Source organism: Peromyscus maniculatus, chromosome 9 (genome assembly GCF_049852395.1).
Source record: "Peromyscus maniculatus bairdii isolate BWxNUB_F1_BW_parent chromosome 9, HU_Pman_BW_mat_3.1, whole genome shotgun sequence".
NCBI lineage: Eukaryota > Metazoa > Chordata > Mammalia > Rodentia > Cricetidae > Peromyscus > Peromyscus maniculatus.
The window spans coordinates 55,148,547-55,172,943 of NC_134860.1; the positions used below are offsets into that span (position 1 = coordinate 55,148,547).

General features: G+C 45.8%; 1 protein-coding gene across 1 annotated transcript in view; it reads right to left on the minus strand.

The window, feature by feature from the left end:
• The window catches only part of Cryl1 (crystallin lambda 1), a 123,938-nt gene that overhangs the window by 76,571 nt on the left and 22,970 nt on the right, over positions 1–24,397 (minus strand). The window contains exon 3 of the mRNA XM_016006914.3: positions 22,844–22,970. Within this exon, the coding sequence (XP_015862400.2) occupies positions 22,844–22,970 (127 nt within the window). The remainder of the gene's footprint in view (positions 1–22,843; positions 22,971–24,397) is intronic.

The window sequence follows — 24,397 nt, forward strand, 5'->3', positions numbered from 1 at the left end:
ACACACTCTGAGAACATGTGTGTAAGAGTACCATGTGTGTCTGGTGCTCTCGGGCCTAGGGTGCCCAGAACATTCCAGTATGTGTGTATGTGTACCATGTGTATCTGGTGCCTGTGGAGGTCAGAGGGCATTGGATCCCAGGAACTAGAGTCAGGGTGGGTTCTGGGAACCAAACCCCAGCCCCCACAAATGCAACAATTGCTCTTAACTCTCTCCAGCTCCCCACATGTGCTCTTTTTGAAGCAAACAAGACTTTTTTCAAATAAGAATACATATTCAATAATTTTTTCACTTTGGTAAACCTGTATACAAAAATGCACATAGATTAAAAAGACATACACACACACACACACACACACACACCAAAAAAAAAAAAAAAAAAAAAAGTAATGACTATTCAGGTTGCATATCTCCTGTCCTAAAATCTTGGAGCAAGAAGTGTTCTGCATTTCAGTTTCTTGGGTTTAGAATATTTGCGTAGACTTTGATGGTTGAACATCTCTAACTCACAAATCTCCAAATCTAAATGCTCCTGAATCTCACATATTCTGAGCAGTATGAATTTTGTAGTTTCAGACTGGAGATGCTCGAGATGTTGTAGGAAATCAGTCACTGATGACAGTGACAGCAGATAGATACCACACTTGCGTATTTCTAAGCCTGAATATGCGCCAAGCGGCTCTTTCCTCCTTGCTGCAGCGTTATGGGGAGTCCGCATTATCTCTACCTCCACATGCAAAGGGGAGACTAGCCGTGCCCAGACCTTTCTCTCCAGCACTGTCTGCACCTCTAGAAAAAGGAGGTCCAGCAGGCTAAGGACAGAGACGCTGTCTTCAAGCATACTCCTGTCTCACTAAAGCAACCCTTTTAGAAATGTCCAGTGGGGAGAAGACACCCTACTGGAATGTTCTGTGCACCCTAGGCCCAAGCAGCCAGTGAAATGTGTGGGTTCTGAGTTGCTGAGAAGAATGAGAACCCCCAGGGAACCTCTGGACTCTGGGTGGGGCCAGGCAGGTGAGAGGAGCCAGAGCTGCAAACTGGATTGGAAGCCAGCTGGCCCCTTGGCATTGGGGAGGTGGATACTCCATATATTCGCTACTGGGCTTCTTTAGGTGCTGGTAGGATTGGGTTTGGGACAGAAAGAAGTTGAGTCAAAATTACGACCTTCAGCCTGATTCACACCCACCCACCCCCTACTGACTGAGGTATGGAAATAAATATTCCACTTTTCTCATCATGTGAAGGAAGATAGCATGAAATTAGTGATGCATGGCCAAAGATTGAAGAGTCAGCAGGCAGAGCACACAGGTCAGATCTCACAGTGGCCCGTCAGCATGCTCTCTGCTGCCATATATTTTATTTTAAGGAGTCACTAGGCTGGTACACTTTATGTGGAAATTTCTAGACTTTGAACCACTAGTGAATCATTCAGACAAGAAATGCATGGCTTTCCCCCCCCCCCCCTGCAGGATGGAATCAAAGCCAATGGCAAGGCCATGGTCCCGGGCCTGCCTCCCCAACACAGTAACAAGGTCTCTGTGACAAAGCAACAAGCGTGCCACAGAAATCCTGGTCACAGTGTTACTAGGAGGAGCACACAGGAAATAATGCAGAGACTGGAGGAGGAAAGGCATAAAAGGGTGGCATGGGAGGTAGCGGGCTCAGGGTAACCGATACTTCAGTCCTCATTTTATCATTGTTCATACAACAGAACAATGACTCCCACATATTCCAATGTCTTCTCAGGAAAGTACCACAACCAAGTTCATTGTTTGTAAGAAAAAGAGAAGTCTCTTGCCGCTCACTCACAATGTAATTAGTGAAAGGCACCGGTTTCCCTGAGTTTCTTAATCTCTGGGGAAGGGATCCCCTGCCTGTGGGCTGGGGAGAGAGTGACGGCCAAACAAAAGCATCCAGCACAAAGAGAACAGCACAGTAGATGGTCCTGAGCTCTACAAAGGACAACAGCTGGATGCTGACAGTGGCTGCTGGGAACTGTCCCAGTTAAGGGATGAGACAGACAATAGAGTTTGGGGCTTGTTTGTTTGTTTGCTTGTTTGTTTGTTGGGGTTGTTTTTTAAGACAGTATCTTGACCTGTAGCCCAGGCTGGCTTACTATAATGGCCCATGATAACTGATCTTGAGATTCTCCACTCCAGCCTCCCGAGTACTAGGCTTACAGACACACACTGCCATGCCTGGCTCAATAGAATTTTAAGGGACTGGATGTATATTTGTCATAATTCCACTCTCGGCCATAACTGTAGCTGTTAAAGTGCTCACTCACTCGGTGACTCAGAGCTCACCTGAGGTTCCAAGCAGCAGTCACATGATGCCCACCATGCCTGCTTCTCCAGCTGCAGGTGAACTGTGAACTCCTCTGCAATGGCTAAGTTATGAAGACCATTTGTGTTCCACAAACAACAAACTGATAAAGCAGAGGACAACGACAAATGGTTTGACCCGGCCCTGGTAACAACACACATCATCCATGCACGGCGTCCTCATTTGGGTAAATAACTATAATTAGCGATATTTTTTCACAACCAAAACATGTATCTCAAGGTTTAGCTTGAGGAAAGAATAAGAGGGAAAGCTGGGAGGAAGGAAGTGTTCCTGGCCCTTCTCATAAACCAGTCGCCACCCCGGTTCCCCCAACCCCACATGGAATTTTGCTATTCAGTTCCTAGCAATTCCAGATAAGGCTACTGTCGAGTTCAGAAAATGATACCCAAAGTACAGTGACTTGACATGCTGAGTCCATTGAATTAAAGAAACTTAAATTAATTAAAGGAATTGAAAAATTTAAAGCTGCCTCTGATGAAGTTCATTCCAACCTTCCACCGTGGGCAGAGAGATCTGTCCGAAGTTCCCTGTGCACACGACATTGCCCACCTTGGGCAAGGAGAAGGCAGGACTCATACCCCATCCTTTGGAGGACCAAAGTGACAGTCTCTATGACCCATGTCCCAGGTGTGTAGACAACTCACTGATGCCAATTGCCATGGCTTCCAAGTGACAGAAGAAAGGCTTCTGCTTGGGACAGAGGAGGCCATCAACTGAAAGGAGCCTTTTGATCCCACCCCACCCACGGCACCTCACAGTTTCTGGACATCGACCTTCAAATGAAAATAAACAACTAAGGCAGTGCAGAGTCAGCAGCTAGAAGTCCCCCCAGGGGCTGAAGCTACAGGGTGAGTGGCAGGAAGCCCGAATCCCTGGAAAACCAAACAAACAATAACGGACAACTTTGCGTGCAGCCACCCAAACGCCAGCGTCCCGTGGTCTGGGCCCAGCATGGAAGTCTGCCCCAGGAGCTCCTTATCAATATTAAGTTGCTGGAAAGAGTTCCTCATTCGCCTTTTAAACAGGCAGAGGCCCTGGTGTGCTCAGTACAGTACCCGGGATCTAATGGACTTGGAGAGCAGCAGCCACACAACAACAACCATGAGTGACAACACTTAGGGGAAAGTAAGGGGGAGCAAATATCACACTTGTTAAATCCCCTCGATGTTGCTGAAGCTTTACCTATGTGTGCCAGGTAGGCTGTGCCTTCATAGGGGCTTACTCAGCAAGCATGAGGCCCTACCTATGGTTGGTCTCCAGCACTGAAAGTGTGTGTGTGTGTGTGTGTGTGTGTGTGTGTGTGTGTGTGTGTGTGTGTGTGTGTCATGGCCACTCTTAGTGGCATCCTGTGTTTCTGGCCTGATAATAAGATCAAACAATTATTTTCCTAACTTGAGTTTGTCTATTCTATTTAACATATTTTTATAAAAATATTTAGATACATATTCATTTTTACTTTGAGCATGAACTGAACAACCTACAATTTGTAGACCATACTGGATAATTAGATTCTGTCTACACTGATGATATAATTAGCACAAAGTCAAAAGTCTATATCAGAAATTAATTGTTCCATCCTCCTAAGAATGTCTTGTGGGGTCCTCTTCAGGGATTTGGACTTTCTGTTTTAAACTCAGAGGACAGCAAGGTCATTAGGCTTGTTTCTATTTTTATTTTTATTTTTATTTTTATTTTTATTTTTATTTTTTGAGACAAGGCCTTACTATGTATATTGACCAGGCTGACCTCAAACTGGAGAACCTCCAGCCTTAGCCTCCCAAGTGCTGGAATTATAGATGTAGCCAAGCAAATTTGACAAGCAAGAATATCAAGGTTGGGTTGACTGTGGGTTGACTGTGGTGGTACACACCTGTAATTCCAACACTTGGGAAGAAGAAATGCAAGGATCAGGAGTTCAAGTTCAGCCTTAACTATATAACAAGTTTGAGGCCTTGCTGGACTATATGAGACTCTGTCTTGGAAGAGAAAAGAGAGGAGGGGAGGGAAGGGGAGTGGAGGGAAGAGAAAGAAGAGGGAAAGGGAGGGAGAGGAAGGGAGGAAAGGGGAAGGGAAGGGAAAGAAGTGGAGGGGAGGGGAGGGGAGGAAGAATCAATGTTTGAACAATGTTTTGTCAATATAATCCTTTTAGAAAGCAATACACACAATACTTGAAATCAAGCCACACTAACAAATTGCCTCTAAAAAAAAGGGAGGGAGTGGGAGAGATGACCAGTAGTTAAGAGCACTTGCTCTTGCAGAGGGCTCAAGTTGGGTTCCCAGCACACACTTGGTAGCCCACAATGCTCCACAGTGTCCGTTCCAGAGGATCTGGTGCCTCTTCTGGCCTCCAAGGGCACCAGGCAGGCATGCAGTACACTGATATACATGCAGGCAAACACTGATACACATAAAATAAATAAAACCTTTAACAGTAAATAATTAGGGTCTGGCCAGGCGATGATGGTGCATGCCTTTAATCTCGGCACTCGGGAGGCAGCAACAGGTAGATGTCTATGAATTCGCGGCCAGCCTGGTCTACAGAGTGAGTTCCAGGACAGGCAAGGCTACACAGAGAAACCCTGTCTCAAAAAAATAAAATAAAATTGGGCTCAAGATTTGGCAGAGCAGTTAAGAGCACCTGCTGCTTTTGCAGAGAACCTGGTCCATTTGCCAGCACTCACATGGTGGTTCCCAGGCATCCGTAACTCCAGTTCCAGGGGATCTGATGCTCTCTTCTGGCCTCCTTCAGGACTAGGCACACACACACACGGTATAAATACATACATCCAGACAAAGCACACATACACATACAATAAAAATAAATAAACCAGGCATGGTGGTGCACGCCTTTAATCCCAGCACTCAGGAGGCAGAGGCAGGCAGATCTCTGAGTTTGAGGCCAGCCTGGTCTACAGAGTGAGTTCCAGGACAACCAAGGCTACACAGAGAAACTCTGTCTCAAAAACCAAAATAATAATGACAATAATAATGATAGTAATAACAACACTAATAATAATAATTTTTAAAGGGGAAGAGGAAGATAATATAGCACCCAGCAATATGTATCAAGAGCCAGCCAGATAAGAGTGTTCATCTAGAAATTCCTTTTTTTTTTTTTTGGATTTTTGAGACAGAGTTTCTCTGTGTAGTTTTGGTTCCTGTCCTGGATCTCGCTCTGTAGACCAGGCTAGCCTCGAACTCACAGAGATCCACCTGCCTCTGCCTCCTGAGTGCTGGGATTAAAGGCATGAGCCACTGCCACCTCGGCTAGAAATTCCTTTTTTTTTTTAAAGAAACTTCCTTTTAAACAGTAACCCAAAGCAGGAGGAATGCTGTAGAGAGATAATGAAGTCAGTGTGATTAGTTAAAGCTCAGTATTGGTTTGGTTAGGTTGTTGTTAAGAATCAGTGGAACTGTAGGGTCATCCACAATAGGCAAACATTCCCCCTCTGAGCTCCAGCCCTAAAGCAGGTACTGAATAGCCATAAGAACATTACCTTCAGGACTGGATACATGGCTCAGTGGTTAAGAGCCCTGACTGTTCTATCAACGGACCTGAGTTCAATTCCCAACATCTACACAGTAAGTCACAACTGTCTATAACTCCTGTCCCAGGAGATCTAGTGCCCTCTTCTGGCCTCTGCACTGCATTCACATAGCGCACATTTACACATGCAGGCAAAACAATCATACACAAAAAATAAAATTTTATTTTCAAAAAAAGAACATTGCTTTCTACTCTTTAGTTAATTGAGCTGATGTATTTACAAGGCAGACTGCTACAAAGACCCTAGAAGAACCACACAGGCTCTAAGAACAGAGTTACCGTTGGTTACAGAAGCAGTCACCAAAACTATATAAATAAGGACCCATTGTGGTGACGAACGCAAAAACAATACAGGAAGTGAAAGGGGGCAGAGGAATAAAAATGTAGTGAGAGTTTAGGGGTAACTCATTAGACCTTTCCTTCTTTCTAGCACCCGGACTTTGTTAATATCCCCAATGTGTTTGTTCTTGTTTGCTGACAGAGGGCCTCTGTATGTCTAGCCTTTAAGTCACTATGGAGTCTAGGCCACCTTGCTAAGATGACTAAGGCCAGCTGCTGAGATTACAGACATGTAACCCCAAGTCTGACTTGCCAACATTTTTTTAAAGGGATGGTTTGTGTACTAGGGTACTCTGGAATTCCTTCCAGACACTGGCTGGCCAGCCTGAGGAATGTCAATCAAAGTGCTAGGGCTGACCGTGGGCCCAACCCTAGGCAATGTCACATCGCTAGCTTTCTTCATCTTCTATCCTCATGCAGCTCACTAGCAAGCCTCAGGCCATCACTGTCTGTCTGTCACCTGGATGGCTCCCTGCACTCTGAAGCCAAGCTCCCTCCACGGCACACATTCACTCATCATTGCAATCCGCCCTGAAGCCTAGGTCAAAATCTCAATTGGCCAGGTCCCAGCCTCACAGAGTGCAGATGTCAAAAAAGATGGCACTGAATCCTTAAAAGCACATGGCACCATGTGCAACTTGGATGAAAGAAAGCAAGCCAGAGTAAAGTCAAATTCAGACCTATGCTAACCTTCACCGGGTTAGGACCAGAGTCCACCACCTTCTACCATTCTGCCCGGGACATGCCTTCATTCTAGTTATGCAAGGCAAAGGCCAGAAAGAGCGGATTGCCATGGACTAGTTTCCTACTGATTTTGCAGATCACAGTCTGAGACACGCAAGTCATACCCCAGCTGCTTTGTCACTGAGGGCTTGTAGGGTAAACACTCGCTGGAGGGCCAGTCATGCTGGCCATTTTCAGGCCTTCCCTGCAATCAGGTGGAATGCAAAGCCGAGCCTCTCCCACCTGTGGCTTCACTGCCCTTTGTTACACCGTGACTAATCACTTTCTCAAGTCCTGGTTTGGTCACAGAACCTAATACAGTCATGTGTTACTTGATGGTAGACATATTTCTGAGCGCAGCATGAGGAGGTTATTGTGCGGTTGTGAGGCCATCCTAGGCTGTAGTTACACAAAGCTAGCTGGTCCTGGTCAGGTGCTACACATGGTCACTTATGAGGCATGGTGGGGCTGAGGCAGGGACTCAGTGGGAGAGAAAGGGCCTGTGGTGCCTGGATTCCATCCATCCCTAGTACCACATGTAAAAACAAGACATGGTAAGTTTGAGGTGTATAAGATTGCTGCCAGCATCACACACACACACACACACACACACATTGTTTTGCAGTAAGTTTTCTGGGGTGCGTGTATGACAAGGTCTCACATAGCCTAGGTGGCCTCCAACTATACATGAAACTGAAGATGACCTTGAACTCTTGATCCTTCTACCTCAGCATCCCAAGTGCTAGGATTACAGGATTAACCACCATGCTAAGATCTACGAGAAGTTTGTTTTTTTTTTTTTTTTTTTTTTAATAAGTGCAGGACCTACACTTTAAAATAATAATTTAAAAGCATAGTACAAGCTGGGTGTGGTGGTACAGGCCTGTAGCCATTATAACATAGAGGCTGAGACAGGAGAATTACTACAAGTTTGAGGCCAAGCTAGACTACCTTTTAAATTCCAGGCCAGCCTGGGCTCAGTAAGATTCTATCTCAAATAAATAGAGTAAAATAATAATAAACAAAAAGTATACTACATTAAATATACATACTAATATCATTGTTATTTATTATGATGGTTAAGTATTATATACTAAATGTAATTGTACCACTAGTATAAGACTTGCATCTTGGTAGGGCAGTTTGTACAGCATCATCACAGGTATGATTGACACATTGCAATATGATATCAGGGCATCGATGGGCAAAGAGGTCTTCCAGCTGTCATATAACCTTTTTGGCCCTACAGCAGTAGTCTATGGGATCCATCAGTTGGTCGTGTAGTAAGTATGTGACTGTGCATACTACAGCAAAAAACTTGCCTTGTATGTTGTATGTATATTGTAACACATTTTATTTCTTGATTACATTGTATCTTTGAAAGCTAAACATGGCCCAATAAAAGAGGCCAAAAAAAGAAAGAAACGGGGAAGAGGGATGGAGGAAATGCAAATACACAGCTAGAAAGCACCTCCTGCCTAGGTCTGGAATCACACTGTTTGAATGTGGCAAGAGAGAACTATCAGAAAAAATAGAGTTCCCGTAAGAAGAAAGATGGACAGAATTTTTTTCACATTTTGCAAGTCAAATAATGAAGCTGTGTTCTTCTGAATGACCCCTGAGCAGAGGGGGCTTGCAGTCCTTAGGGTCTGGACCGTGGGGACTCTAAGATACCACAGACTTCTCTGATCACCGAGTGGCCGAGAGTGTCCAGGAAGTCCCTCTCTTCCTCACCGTCGCCCCGCTTGGTGCTACCGCTGAGACCATGCGTTTTCCTTCGACCAGACCTCTGATGTGTGACAAAGCCAAGTGAACCTTCTTCCCCCAAAGGTGGTTTTCATCATGACACACCTCAGAGACCTTGCCCAGGGCCTCGGTCCACACACACTCTCTTCCTGTCACCACCTGCTCTACAGTGTCCAGAAGACTGCCGATACCAAGATAAAGTCCTTCTTTGTCAGCAGCAGACAAAACCCACAGCCAGGAGGGCAAGGGAAGAAAGAGTTGGTGCCTTGCTTGCAGAAGATAAGAACTGTCTCAAGGACTTTCTAGAATGCCCCACCAAAAAACGTCCTTCACAGCTACATGCTCACCCGCCCTGTATGTATAGACTGTTATGTCCAAGTTTCTCTGGAACATTCTGGGAGGTATCACACAACTCGGGAGGTGCTCTTCGGGTCGTCACTCCTCCAGGCAGCTGATGTCAAGCCCTGTCTCAGTCAGTCCCCAAGGCCCAGGGCCTCAGGATGGAAGCGACTTACTTGAATCTCTTCTCCCTTTTGCTGACAAAACTTCCCTTCCCTTGTGCACACCTATTGCCTGCCATAGCTTGCATCTGAATTACAACCTTTTTTTTTTCTCACCCCTGAACAAATTCTTTCTGCTTGAAAGTATTTCCTGTGGTTTCTTTGCAGCTTTGACACTTTGTAAGCCAGACAGGGCACTCCTGGCCCCTGGGACCCAACCTGCAGACATCAGTACCACTAACTCTTAAAACTGAAGAGGTCCAGCAAGTAGCAACTTTTTCCTCCTGTTAACAAAAAGATATCCAAGGAACGACGGCTGGGGAACTTTACCTGGAAATCAAAACAGCCTCACAAGAGTCAAACTTCTTCATAGAGAAACTGACAAGGGCAGTGCACAAGGCATTCTGTTGCTTTGTAGTAACAAGTCAACTCAATTCCATACTTAGCATTATCTGAAAAAAATCATTCGCATGGTCTGAGGATATAGCTCAGTGGTGGGATGCTACACAAGGCCTGGATTCTACTTCCAGCATTAAAATAAAAAGTCTTTACTGAGAATGTATGTACTTCTTTTGTTGCTATCATGCCCTAAAATAGACAATATAACCACTATTTTCTTAGCATGTTGTATGAATTATAATAAATCATTTAAGGGTGACTTAAAACATATGGAGGTGTGTGCATGATGTCTGTGCAAATGCTACCCCATGCCATACAAGGGCTCAGAGTTTGGTATCATAAGAGGGTCTTAGAGCCAGTCTCCCACAAATGTTGATGGACAGTTATGAATGGCCTTCAAGGACGTTCTTACTAGGCCAGAGTAATGGCTGGGGCCAGCAATGTCAACACTTGGGAAGCTGAGGCAGAAGGATTGTAGAAGTTTGAAAGGAGGGAGAATCCAGGAACACTGTTGGTGAATGGAAGCACAATCCTCACACCACAGTTATTCCCTCTTTACACAGGATGGTAGGACAGAGAAGCTACTTCCCACCTCAAGGTCACCTCAGCGACAGAGCTGAGCCCTGAATCCCAGAGTTTACAGCTCTAAGGACCAACCTGCACTGTAAGTGATGAACTGGGGAGGGGCCAGGGGGCCTGGGACAAGGACAAGCACCTCCTGTGTAGTCAGCAGGAATCAGCAAAGAAGGCCCTGGGTCAGCACCCCTCCACGCTCCCAATGAAAGATTATAAAACACAAACAAAAACAAATTAAAAAAAAAACATGCCACGGAGACTCTACCCGGACTCAAACCCTAAAATATTTATGGCCCAGACCTTAAAGAGAAGGTTTGCTGAGCCTTGCATCGGAGTAAGCTTTACTAGTACTTGAAAAGGCAAACTGAGGCCCATTAAAATTTTAACAGTTTATTTGAGCAAACAGTGATTCCTGAAGTAGGTAGACATCAGCAAACCCAAGCGGGTCTGGGCTCTGTCACTGGGGTTGGCAGAGAAGGCTTGCCCTGGATACCCTGATTGGTGACAGTCTGAGCAGTGGTCTCATTTGACAGTCCAGTGGAAAGTCCCTGGTTACCCAGGAGTGCTCAGTGGCCCTTTGTAATGGGCTACGACCAAGCTGGGGCAAGGGGCCACTGCAGCCCAGTGAGCTCCCATTAGGTTGCTTTAGACACAAACCTTTAGCAGTCGATCAATAGTAACACATTTACAATAATAATTATTTTAGTCTTTAACCCATAAAGATAACCTCAATATGTTAAATTATATTGTTTCCTGGGCATTAATGCTCCACTGTAAAAACACAGTTAATGATTGAATGGTAGGCGTGCAAACGATTTCCCAACCCATAGAAATGCATAGTTGTGAAGGTCAGTATGATAAGGACATGGAAGACATGGATGCACTGTATTATTAAGTACAAACGTTCAGTCTTCAGGCTGCCATCAAACCTGGTATGTAACCAAGGGCAATCTGCAACTTCTGCTCCCCCTGCCTCCAAGTCCCAAGGGCTGGGGGTATAGGTGCACACGCAGTACCACATCAGTTTACACAGCACTGGGATAGGACCTGGGCTCTGTGAGTGCTAGCTATTCCGCAAACTGAGCGACAGCCTCATGCCCCATTTCTAAAATTCTGAATAAATGAGGGTTTAGTTCGTTTATTCTTGAGACAGAGTCTCACACTATAACCAAGGCTGGCCTCAGGCCCACTAATGTAGCCCAAGCACCCTCAAACTCACGATAATTCTCCTGCCTCAGCCCTCCCAGTGGCTAGAATTATAGGTATATGACTCCACATCCAGCCCACTTTCCTTATTTTAAGTATTACTAGTGTTCTGATCCAGCTTATAAAATGAAGTAAAACCTTGGAGTTCCACTTCTACCTGGGATGTAGAAAGCAGTTTATAAGTTACATTTTGTCATCAGTATGTATGTGTATGGAGAACATACAGGCTTTGTTATCCTCCATAGCTTCAAGCATCCATCCTAAGTCTTGGAAATTGTCCGTGACGGCTACAGCAGAAGGATGCTGTGTCCCTGTTTTCTATGCCTTCATCTGTGATGGATTAAAGCTAGAGCTTTCATGATTTAGCTTTTTTTCTTGACACATACTGATGACAAAATTTAACTTATAAAAACGATGCACAGCAAGAGATGAGCAACACTAAGTACAAACAGAGTATGTGTGCTAGTGTGATGATCCAGACACAGAGTGATGTTTACCTCAGAAAACTCTTCGGGGGGGGGGGGACCTCCCAGGAAAGTTTGGGTGCAGCTGGAGGGCAAACAGAGCTTTCCTTGACTGCAAACGTGTACAGGAGCCACATGGCTGCTGCTGTGGGAGACTTGTGAATTAGGGACATAAAGGTGCAGAGGCATTTGGAGCTCATGGCAGACCTCAAATAACTTTGAAAATAGGAAGATGCAGTTGACTTCTTAACCAGATAGATTGGACTTCATTCCTCAAAGCAACAATCTAACGGGAAGAATCAGTGTCAGCATTCAGTGGGGAAATTACAGAAAAACACACTAAAAAGAAAGAAAACAGTCAGTGAAACTGGATCCAATGAAAATCTAGAGACTGGGATGTCAGAAGAGAGACAGATGCTGTAGTGAAATGTTGGATAAAAATGACAAAGAGAAAACTGCCTTTGATGCAAGGCAGCTGGTCCCTAAGATGGACACCGGTGACGCCTGTCTCCAGAAATCATGCCTTTGTACAGTCCCTGCTCACAGTGACTAGGTCTGCCCTGTGTGACCTACACAATGAGGGAGGACAGGTTCCATGACTTCTGAGACTCAGTCATGGAAACTGCAGTGTTTGCCACCTGCTGTGAGATCACTCACCTGCTGGTCTATCGTGGAGACAGTCAGTGACCAATGAGAGTCCATGAGGAGGGGCAGCAACCTCCATCCACAAACTTGGCAGAGATGAGAGGTCCATCTTGAAAGTGATGCCCCCAGGTCTGACTAAACCTTGGGCGACAGCAGCCCTGGCCAATATCAAGAGAGAACAAAACCAGAGGCACTTTGCAAAGTATCTCCAATGTAAAATACGTTTACCATTGCTTTAAGACAGCACAAAGGCTTCCAGTTAATGGGGTACACAGCAATAAGTAACAGTCAGGCACACCACCAGACTCTACAGAAATGAGGAGCCAACAAGGGTGAAAAGAGGTAGAAATCACAGGAAGTGGGGGGGTATAGAGGGAGGAAGAGAAAATGCAGGACTCAAACCAATTTATCAATTTTCTAGACTTGTAACTTAAGCACTTAGAAAAAGGAAAGCAAATCAAATCCAAAACAAGCAAAAAGAAGGAAGAATAGTTGACGGAAGAATCAGTCCACTCTAAGGAAAAATCACTAGAGAGAAAAATAAATAAAACTGAACTAGTTCTTTGAAAAGATTTGTAAAACTGATAAGCCACTTGAGGGGAAAAAGAGAGAGAGACTAACTATGGATATCAGGAATGGAGAAGAAACATGAACACAAACTTGAGACACTAAAAAGACAACAAGAATGTTACTAATAACTATGTTTCCATAAATTTAACTTTTGGATGACATGGGCAAATTCCTCTACAACTTCCAAAGTTATCCAGGCAGAAATAGGGAATCCACCACCCTGCATCTGCTAAAGAAACTAAGCCCATTGTTTAAAAGTTTACAACCAACTGATGGGAGTAGATGCAGAGGCCTACAGCCAAGCATTAGGTGGAGCTGGGGGGTGGGGAGAAGAGGGGGAGAAAGGACTGTAGGGGACAGAGGGGTCGAGGACACTAGGAGAACATGGCCCACAGAATCAACTAAGCAGGGCTCCTAGGGGCTCACAGAGACTGAAATGACAATCATGGACCCTGCATGGGTCTGAGCTAAGTCCTCTGCATATAGGTTATGCTTGTGTAGCTTGGTGTTCTTGTGAGACTCCTAACAGTGAGAGTGGAGGCTGTCTATGATTCTTTTGTCTGCTCTTGGGACCCTTTTCCCCCCTCAACCAACTGAGGCCCTTGAGATGGCTCTGCAGCTAAAAGCACTTCCCGCAAAGCCTGATTACCTGAGTTCAAGCCTGAAAACCACATGGTAGAAGCAGACATCTAACTGCATGTGAGCATGTGCACATGTGCATGTGCGTGTGCGTGTGCGTGTGCGTGTGCGTGTGTGTGTGTGTGTGTGTGTGTGTGTGTGAATTTATGGTATAAATAAATAAATATTAACCAAATGAACCCAGAAAACATAAAAAGGGTAATATATCATAACCAAGTAGGGTTTATTCTAGGCATACAAGGTTGGTTTGACATTCTAAAATAATCCAATAAAAATTCACCATATACACAAGGCCCTGGGTTTGTTCTCCAGAAACAGGGGGAGGGAGAAAAGAAAATACAGTAATAACAGATTAAAAAGAAAACCACACAGTTCTCTTAGTGAACAAAGAACATGCATTTGACAAAATTCAGAGTTCAACATCCATTCATTATCAATACTCAACAAACTGGAATTAATGGGAATTTCCTCAACCCGATAGAGGCACCAAAAATAAATTTAAAAAGGAACTCTAACATCACAATTAGTCATGAAAAACACTTTCCCCCATAATAAAAAACAAGATACAGCAGCATGGGTATCAGATCTTATACTCCTGATCAATACCACACGAGACAGTGTAATCGGCACATCAATAAGAGTCATAGCAATTGGAAAACTATTCAGACACATGTCTGCCTAAACAGAGAATCCTAAACCACTACCAAACTATTGCTAGAGATAATGGGTGAGTTCAGCAAGACCCCAGGACATTCAGGCTAATGAACGGAACAACTGGAAAGGGGTCCTTTTTGACAGAGCTATTGAAATGGAACTAATATCACTAAGCACTTACAAACATATCTGACAAAATGTACGCCAAGTTGCTATTAAAATCTACAAAACACATGAGAGAATTTTTTAAAAACTCGATAAACGGAGGGGTATACCATGTACATGGATTCCAAGGCCCAATCTTGTTGCAAGTCAGTTCCTCACACTAATCTATAGTCACTCGAACTCCAGGGGGATTTCTTTCCCCTTTTTTTTGGATATGGGTTGTGGGGTGGAATGGAGGAGTACATGTGTGGGTGCTGGTACACATATGCAGTTCTCTGATGAATGTCAGATGCAGCCTCAAGTGTGGGTCACCAAGTGCCTTCCACCTTTTGTTTGACGCAGGGTCTCTCACTGGCTTGGAACTTCACCACATAGACCAGGCTCGTTGGCCCTGGTGTTTCCAGGGATCCAACTGTCTATGTATGTACGCCAGGCTAGCTGGAACTAACAGTAATCCCCCTGCCTTAGCTCTCCAAATATTAGGATCATAGGTGTGTCCCACCACACCCAACTGTATTGTTTGAGGTTTTTGGGGGGTTGGAGTTAATTTTTTTATATTTTTTTATTATATGCATATGTGTTTGTCTAAATGCCTGCCACATGTGTGCCGGTGCCCGTGAGGCCGGAAGAGGATGTTGGTGCCTGTGGAACTGGAGTTATAGGCAGTTGTGAACTGTTGGACATAGGTGCTGGGAACCGATGGAACTCAGAACTCAGGTCCTCTGGAAGCACAGCAGGAACTCGTAAGCTCTGGGCCACCTCTTCAGCCCGATGTGTTTTTTTGTTATCACATTTATTTATTTAGTGTGTGAGTGCACACTCTGGCATATGTGGAGATAGAGGACAACTTTCAGGAGACATTTCTTTCCTTCCACCATGTGGGTCCCAGGGATTGAACTAAGGCTTGTCAGGCTTGGTGGCAAGCCACATACACCTTCACCTGCCCAATCGGTCCCCATATTCTTTTCTTTTCTTCTAAATGGTTTCTGTCCATGATTGGCTGGATCCATGGATGTGGAACACACACAGTCAACAAAACTGTACTAAGCGCCCCCTCCCCAAACTCAAGTTCTCGGATGAAACATGGGTTCCAGCCCCTCGGGCCTGTGTCGTTCACAGGCCAGCTGTGCAGACATCTGTCCCATGCACATGGTACTGAACACTGAGACAAGCACATTTTATCAGACGTGAATGATATCTTGCCTGTGTGTGGTAGTGCATACCTGTCATCCCAGCGCTAGGCGACGGCAGGAGACTCAGACATTCAAGGCCAACCCTAGCTACAGATAGTTCCAGGCCAGCTTGGGCTACATGAGACCTTGTCACAAAACAAACAGATAAATAATAAATACAGCCTTAGTAAACCCGATTTCCTTTCTTAAACATTTAAGAGAGTTAAAGCTATACTCAGTGGTAGAATGCTTGCCTAGTAGGCACCAGACTCTGGATTCAATTTCTGGGCAGCAAAGAAACAACAAAAAGCTATATTAAAAAAAAATATCTTAGCATATAAAACAAGTGTCACATGCCTAGTGTGACATGCCGCAGAGGACCTTGGAACTCCAATTTCAGGGCACGCCCCTGTGCCAGCTCAATGCTGCCATCCCAGTAGCCTCTGCCCCCCCCCCCCCGCCTCACCCCCTCCCCCACAACCTCCTCCATCCCCACTGAAGCGACCATTGTGAGCCTCAGTGACTAAGACCAGGTCCAGTAAGCTGCTATTCTTTAAACCAACACAGACATTTCAAAATGCTGCTACTTAGGAGTGCGGCTTCCTGTAACTGACGCCCGTGTCTGGGAGTCCTTTCCAAATGACACCAGTACCTTTCCAAGCTGTAAAGAAAGGTGAGGTTCAGGTGCAAACTCCCAGCATCTGCAGGGACCGTGTGACCGGGGCTTCTAGATTTCAGCCGTGGTCCTGCCTTTGGAAGCAAGCTCCATTTCAACCTCCTGAGTTAATAAGCCATTCTCATGGCTCCGGCCAGCCACCTTGATCCCCAGGCGTCAATGGCAGAGATCAGATTATGCCTCCTCCAGTCGCTAATGAGCCTTAATGCTCTTCAGAGGGTGACGCTTTCAGACCGGCTTTTGAGACACAGCTTATTTTCCAGTACGGAGGACTTTCTTGCCAGGCAAGATTTGGTTTCAAAACTGCACTAAGTTCTAGAAATTCAAGTTTCTTTCTTGGAGGCTCCCACATTTCAAGAGTGCTAGGAAACCTTCTCACCAGCACTCCTGTCCTCTGGGATTCAGGTAGACGATTATCTTGGGGGAGGAACGGAGCACACCTCACCGGAGCACACCTCACCACGGCTTTGGCGCAAGGACTAAGCAAATCCTGCAAGGGGACTGTTTGGGGTTGAGGAATTTGTGCAGGCAGGCTCCCTGGGTGCATCTGCTTATCCTGAAGCTCTGCCTCCCACTTCGGAACATTTCTCCAGAACAACAATTTTGAGGAAACAGCCTGCTGGCACCCCATTTTTCTACAAGAAAATGGGAGTTGTGAGAATGGGTGCAGCTCCTGGGGTGACTCTAGAGGGACAGGTGTAGCACACACCTGTGATGCCAGCTCCTTACAGCAAGAGGCAGGAAGGCCAGGAGTTCAAGGTCAGCCTCAGCTACACAGCATGTTGGAGGCGAGCCTGGGCCACATAAGATCCTGTCTTGAGGCAAAAACCGAAGGTCCAAGAGTTCTGTGGGTGCACCTCAGTGACAGGGCTATTTCCTAGTTGTGTGAGGCCCTGGGGACAGGCACCAGGACCTTTTGAAGCTCTAGCTTTCTTGATATTCATAGATGGGAAATTAAGCTCAAACACCATACTTCTGTCTGAAACAGTCTTAAGGAAATTAAATATAGCAAGAGGTGGATTTGTTTTGGGATAATGGACCTGAGAAAACACTTAGTGTTATGTGTATAACACATAAATGCTTGTTTTTGAAATGGGATCTTGCTGGCCTCAAGTGTGCATGGATCCCCTTGCCTCTGCCTCCTAAATGGTACAATTATAGAAGTGACTCACCATATCCAGCCTTCTCCAAGTTGTATATTTAACATTCCTGGACATTAAAAACATTAACACAGTCTTTAAAACGTGTAGCATACCATTACATGGTTTTTCTACGGGGGTTTTGTTCATTCCTTTGCCTGGTAAACAAAGGTTGAAACATTGGGAGGTACTAATTATAGACATTGAGTTATTATCATTTGCCTGTTGTGGTGGCAGCAGGATCACAAGTTCAAGGGCAGCCTTTGCTACATAGCAAGGCCTGGTCTAAACAAGGACTTGAGCTGTAGCTCAGCAATGGAGACCTTGTGTCCTGTGGCTCAGCCGTGGAAAACTTGAGTACCATAAGCAGTGCCATGGTGTTTGATACCCAACACCACAAGGAAATAAGAATGTAAAAAATTAGTGTGTAAAGCGACTACAAGCCAGGTGTAGTGATGCGTGCCTATAATCCTGGCTCTTGGGAGACTGAGGTAGGAGGATGTCCTTGGGTTCAAGGTCAGCCTGGGCCACCTTGAACCTGAATTCCTAGCTAACCTGAAATGAACTACAGAGTCAGAAAAGGGGTCATCTAGCAAATGGGATCATCATGTGACTTTCTTCCCACCTCCCCTTCTGATTAGTCACCTCTTCTGGCCATCCTCTGAAAGATTCTATCAGGATAGAAATTACAGCCCAAACTCTGTTTCTAAGGGAAAACACGGAGTGTCCTGCTGATATCATCATCCTCGGCATGTTAGAGAGGTTAACTCATCTCATCTGAGGAGCCCTTGAGCTGGCATTAAAAGCCACCCTGAGTCACTCCTACCTCAACTGCTTTCTCCTCCGTGCCGCACCTGTGTCTCAGTCACACTAACTAACCTTCTAGGACATACACACTCACCTCCTCCATTCATCTCTTTCTGAACACACTCCCTACCCTGAGCCCCTTCAGCTCCCCATGACCCCCTTCCACTCTCCCAAACTCCACCTGTCAATTCCTCTCTGCCTTAAACCTCCTGCACATTCTCTCCCTGTCTCTGAATTGCTGGAGACAGTTTCTCAATGCAGTCTCTTACAGGAATTTAACCTAACAGGCCTGAATCACTCCTCTCAATTCTCCTTCCCTTCTCTCCCAGCCTTGGTTGCTCCACATAACAGACAGAGCTCAACATAAACACATTCGTTACTTGGAAAACAGACGGACCCTAGTTATGGCGTCTGCTGCATAGGGAACACTGTCTCTTGCTCTGTACCATTTATTTGTTGTCAAAAATTGTACCCAAATTATACAATATACAAATTATTAAAATGACTATCACTTATGAAGCATTTCCTAGGTCAAGGACCTTATACAGTAGCATATGTCCCTTTAAGGGATAATCATCCCTTAATTGCTGGGTGGTGGTAGTGCACATCTTTAATCCCAGCACTCGGGGGAGTCAGAGGCAGGCAGATCTCTGTGAGTTCTAAGAAAAGCACCAAAGCTACACAGAGAAACCCTGTCTCGAAAAACAAAAAAAAAAAAAATATATATCCCTTAAAGGATTCACTTTATATCCAAGACACCACAATGCCTTCTTGCTAGTGAAGATTTTTATGTAAAAAAAAATTTTTTTAGATGTATTTATTTTATTTTATGTACATGTGTATTTTTCTTGCATGTATGTATGCAGATCTGAAGAAGGTGTCTGGTTCCCTGTACCTGGAGCTACCAATGGTTGTGAACCACTACGCGGTTGCTAGGAATTGAACCCACATCCTCTGAAAGAGCAGCAAGTGATCTTAACTGCTGAGCCATCTCTCCAGCCCCACAAAGCACTGTATTAGATGGTTATGATAATTATCTGCTAGACTGTTTTTTTTTTTTTTAAATAGGGAGAGAAGTCAAAAAAATCCACAGGCATGGTGATACCTGCCTATACCCCAGTGCTCAGCAGGCTGAGGCCAAGGGCTATTCCTTGAGCCTTCAAATTGAAGGCCAGCCTGAAAAACACAGCGAGAAAGTTCTTGAACACAGGTATACTCATTATCCTAGAGCATGTCTTCACACACCCACTAGTGCTGGGTGGGATATGTGTAAATAAGCTTTCTAAAAGCAACTTCAAAGGAAGCGACATGGCAGGCTATCTCAGTGCAAAACCACACGTCCTGTGACAGAAGAGAAAGCAGCCTGCCTCGGTGTTCGAGAATTTTATCCCACTGGCTGTAGGATAAAATTTCTATCTCTGGGAAAGTGGACGTGCTGGGGAGGGAAAAGACGGGCTCACAGGGTCCAGGCTAACCTAAAACTCGCTATGTATCCTAGAATAACCTTGACCTACCCCTGCCCGCACCTCTCAAGTACAGAGAATACTACACACGACCACACCAGGCTGGGGGTGAAATTTCATGGATGAATTCAAAAGCTCTGTCATGAGCATCTCTGAAGAAGCGAAACATCTCTGGGCACCTGGCTAGACAGACCCCAAGACATGACAGTACGCTGGAATGAGAGATGCCTGATGGGAGACAGGAACAGAACGCTTTGTGAGTGAGAAGCTGGAAAATCACAGCGGAGGCCACATAGCCACATTTCAGATCTCACTCTATAACTAAATCAGATGAACATGGAATTATAACGTGGCAGTTCTGCTACTTAAGTAGATGTGGCTGAGCCTGCTTCAGCAGGTTCCAGGGATTCGACCAGCTTCAGACTGAAAATATGAAGGGGAAAAAGTGTGCCTCCTCTAAGTACATGCAGACTTTTCTCACCATTATCCCCTAAGCTGAACACTGTACCCACTATTTACAGAGCACGGTTGTTGTGTTGGGTGTGAGGGGTCATTGAGATTATTTAAAGTTCACAGGAGGATGGAAACAGGGTCTATGCAAAGATGACACTGCTTTATTTTTTAAATTAAAAAAAAAATTTTTATTCATTTTACATACCAACCACAGATTCCCCTTCTCATCCCTCCTCCCTCTCCCCCTCCTCTGCCTAACTCCCCCACCCACCCACCCACTCCTCCTCCCCTCCTCCAAAAGGTTAAGTTCTCCTATGGTGGGGGGGGGGGCAGGGAGACAGCAAAGCCTGGTACATTCAGTTGAGGCAGAACCAAGACCCTCCCCACTTTTTATGGCACCTGCACAGCTTTGGATTTTACAGCTACAGGCACCTAGGCCGATGCCCGGGGGATGCTGATAGCTCTTACATCAATCAACCCCCAAAAGAAGTGATTTTTAATCCCGTCATTGAATAAATAGAGCCTTGCCTTCCAGGAGAGTCACCTTAGATAGACTCCCAGATGGGAATCCTCACACCGCTCCAGAGTGAGGTTATCGTCCTCATACAAATGAGGAAGTGGCCGGGCGGTGGTGGCGCACGCCTTTAATCCCAGCACTCAGGAGGCAGAGCCAGGCGGATCTCTGTGAGTTCGAGGCCAGCCTGGGCTACAGAGCGAGATCCAGGAAAGGCGCAAAGCTACACAGAGAAACCCTGTCTCGAAAAACCAAAACAAACCAAACAAACAAATGAGGAAGTGGAGCTTAGAAGTTTAATGCATATACCAAAGATCCCCAGCCCCTGTATGTTAGACTGTCTCCAGGCCTGTCGGACTTGAGTGTGTTCTGAGTCACAGGCTGCAGGGAAGGCTCCCACCTGCCTGAACTGTTCTACCCCAGTCCCACCTCCCCCGCATCCCCACCCCGCAATCCCAGTAATGAAGTGCACACTTGCTTCAAAGTTAAACCCACACAAAGAAGCTGCTCCGCCAAGACCAGACCCAGGTGGCTTCTGTGCTCTCCAGAAGCAAGCCCAGGGAGTTAATGTAGAAACGGGGCACCTGTGAGCTCACCAGGACACTCTCTGACCCCTCACGGGGCCCTGCATTTCATACAGCCTATACCATACCAAGAGACAGAGATGATCATGTGGTGCACATGCTGCAAACCCAGCATTCAGGACACTGGAGCAAAAGGACAGCTGCGAGTTCAAAGCCATCCTGGGCCACATGGCAAGTTCCAGGTCAGCCTGAGCTACACAGTCAGACTAGGTCTCAAAAAGGAAGATGGGGGGGGGGCGGGGGGAGGGCAGCGGCGGCACGGGGGCAGGTGATGGGAAGAGAGAAGGAAAGAGAGGAAGAGAGGGAAGGGAGAGGAAGAGATCCCACCATCCACTGGGTATATATCTCAAGCCCCCTGTGGATGCCCAAACCACGGATAGTCCAAACATTATTTATGTTGTCTTTCCTAAACATGCACATATATGATGCAGTTCAGTTTATTAAGTGAGAGGCTAACAGCAATAACTAACGCTAAAGAGTCACATAACACACTGGAAAGTGTTATGGGACTGTGCTGGCGGAGGGGGCAGCCTCGAGACAATGATATTTTTAGATTCTTATTGACCACAGGTAACTGAGACCGTGGGTGAGTTGGGCTGCTGTATTCGAGAAAGAGAAGAGCTGAGAACAGTCCTCTCGTCTCCACCCCACCACACGTTTGGTAGAGAAAGTGGAGAACTCAGAGCCACAGAGACAAGGAACCAACCTCTCGGGACAGGGTCCACAATGAAAGACAAGTGGCCTCACTGGCTTCTCCACATTCTCAGTGTGTCCCCTTGGAACAACACAGACACTGAGGAGTCCCGGGAATAGCCTTTGATTTTTAAGTTAATTCATTCCAAGCTTATAGTAGAAAGTGACGTTTGCACTTAGGAGCAGGGACTGGCGGCAAGGTGGGCACATGAGCTGGGGGGACAGTGGCCTGGAAAGCTGCAGTCCTAGCACCCAGACGCCAGACTCAGGCTGGAGCAACCACTGCCATTCTCCAGACAGATAAAAAACAAACAGTGCCCGTGAGAACTCTTTTTTGTTTTTTCTTTTAGTGAGATTATCTAAAATCCTAAATGCTAATGGAAGATTTTCTTTTAGGTGACTTCCTTCAACTTCCTGCTTACTAGAGTGAAAATGTGTCCATTTAAGAATGCAAATCCAGACCTGGTGGTACTCACCTTTAAAGTCAGAACTCCTGCGACCCAACTCTGTATGCTCAAGGCTAGCCTGGTCTACAGAGCAAGCTCCAAGTGACAGAGCAAAATAAAATGGTGTTAGGAGTCCAGAAACCCTTTTCTTCCTCAATATTCTGACAATTCTAAGACATCATCTTCGTAGTTTGATGAGCATCTGAGCGACGCATGTTTTGATGACCCTGTTTCCTGTCACAAAGAACAAAATCCTGATCTTGAAGGTACAAAATGTCTGCACCTTCCATGGTGGAATCTCGCCTGCCGGTGCTTCCAGAAAAGCTAGAAGACAACCTCTGGCCTCTTCCAACCTGAGAGCCTCGGCTTTGACTCACCTGAATGTGCATGGCGCCCTCTACTGCTTCCGCTAGGTTACCGCAGCCGCTGATGAGAGACAACTGCTGCTCAGCACTCAAGGAACCTTTCAGAGAACCGGACTGCTCCAGCAACTTCATCTCCTTCCTGCAAAAAGGTGGAGAACAGTCACCATGGCAACCAGAAACAGATGTAAAGACCAAGCTGGACAGACCCAGTGCAAAGTCATCACACCTTTTAGATGATACTATCAAAAAGGAAGGAGGAGGAAGAGGAAGGAGGATGGGGAGGAGAGATGGGGGGGGGGATGGAGGGAGGGAGAGGGAGAGAGGGAGAGAGGGAGAGAGGGAGAGAGGGAGAGAGGGAGAGAGGGAGAGAGAGAGAGAGAGAGAGAGAGAGAGAGAGAGAGAGAGAGAGAGAGAGAGAGATGGAGATGGAGATGTGATGGTGAATGTGGAGAGACTCAAACCCTTCTGGGAAAGTAGACAGTGCCGCAGCTATGGGAGTCAGTGTGGAGTTGCCTCAAAACCTTAAAAAACGGAAGCACATGATCCAGCTGTTTCTAACAACCAAAAGAATTGGAAACATTCTTTTTGGTGTCTGCAGGGAGAGAGGTTCGAATTTGTGCATGTGTTGGGGCATGGAGAGGCATTCACATACATGTATGCAATGTGTGTGGAGTCCGGGGATCAGCTTTGGATTCCACTTCTCAGGAGCCATTCACTGTTTTTGGAGACAAGGTCACTCACTGGGACCCAAAGGCTCATGGATTCAGCTAGGCTGCCCAGCATCAAGCCCTAGGGACTCCAAGCATGCACCAGCATGCCAGAATTTTCCCATAAGAACTGAACTCAGGTCCTCATGCTTTACACAGCAAATACTTTATAAACATCACTATCTCCTCGGGTTCCAGAATCCAACCTTAAGGAGGTTCTGCACAGCCGTGTTCAAGGCAGCGCTGTGGAAGCAATAGAAGACTCTGCTGATTAATAGAAAATCAAATGGAGCATGTACATGCGGTAGAGTATTATTCGTCCTTAAGGAGGTAGATAGATGAGCAAAATGTGTTCTAGCCAAAAGGAGTACCATTCAAGCTTTCAAAGGGAAGAAACTCTGGCACACACTGTGTGGCTGTTCTTAAAGACCTCATGCCAAGTGAAATCAGCCATTCACAAAAAGACAAACGCTGTGACGGGTCACACTTGGATACAGTACCAAGAGCAGTCAACTGGGAATAGAAAGCAGGGGGGCGGTTCCCAAGGCTGAGAGTGTGGGGGAATGAGGAGTTAGCGGTTCACAGTGCAGTTTCTTCTCTGCAGGATGGAGAGCCGTGCCTCATGCACCGACTGCACTTGAAATGGTGAGATAACAGATGCTGTGACATGTCTTTTGTCCCATTTTGACATTTTTAATTGAGTTTTCTACCTTTAAAGTAAAGGGTGAAACTAACTCCATGGTGGGGTGTGGATATAACCAACGGTACATTCTCACTCCCGGCTCAGTCCCCTGGCGTGGACAGGTCCGCTGAAAGCCGGGTGTAGTGGACCTCTGATCCCACCACTTGGAAAGCTGAA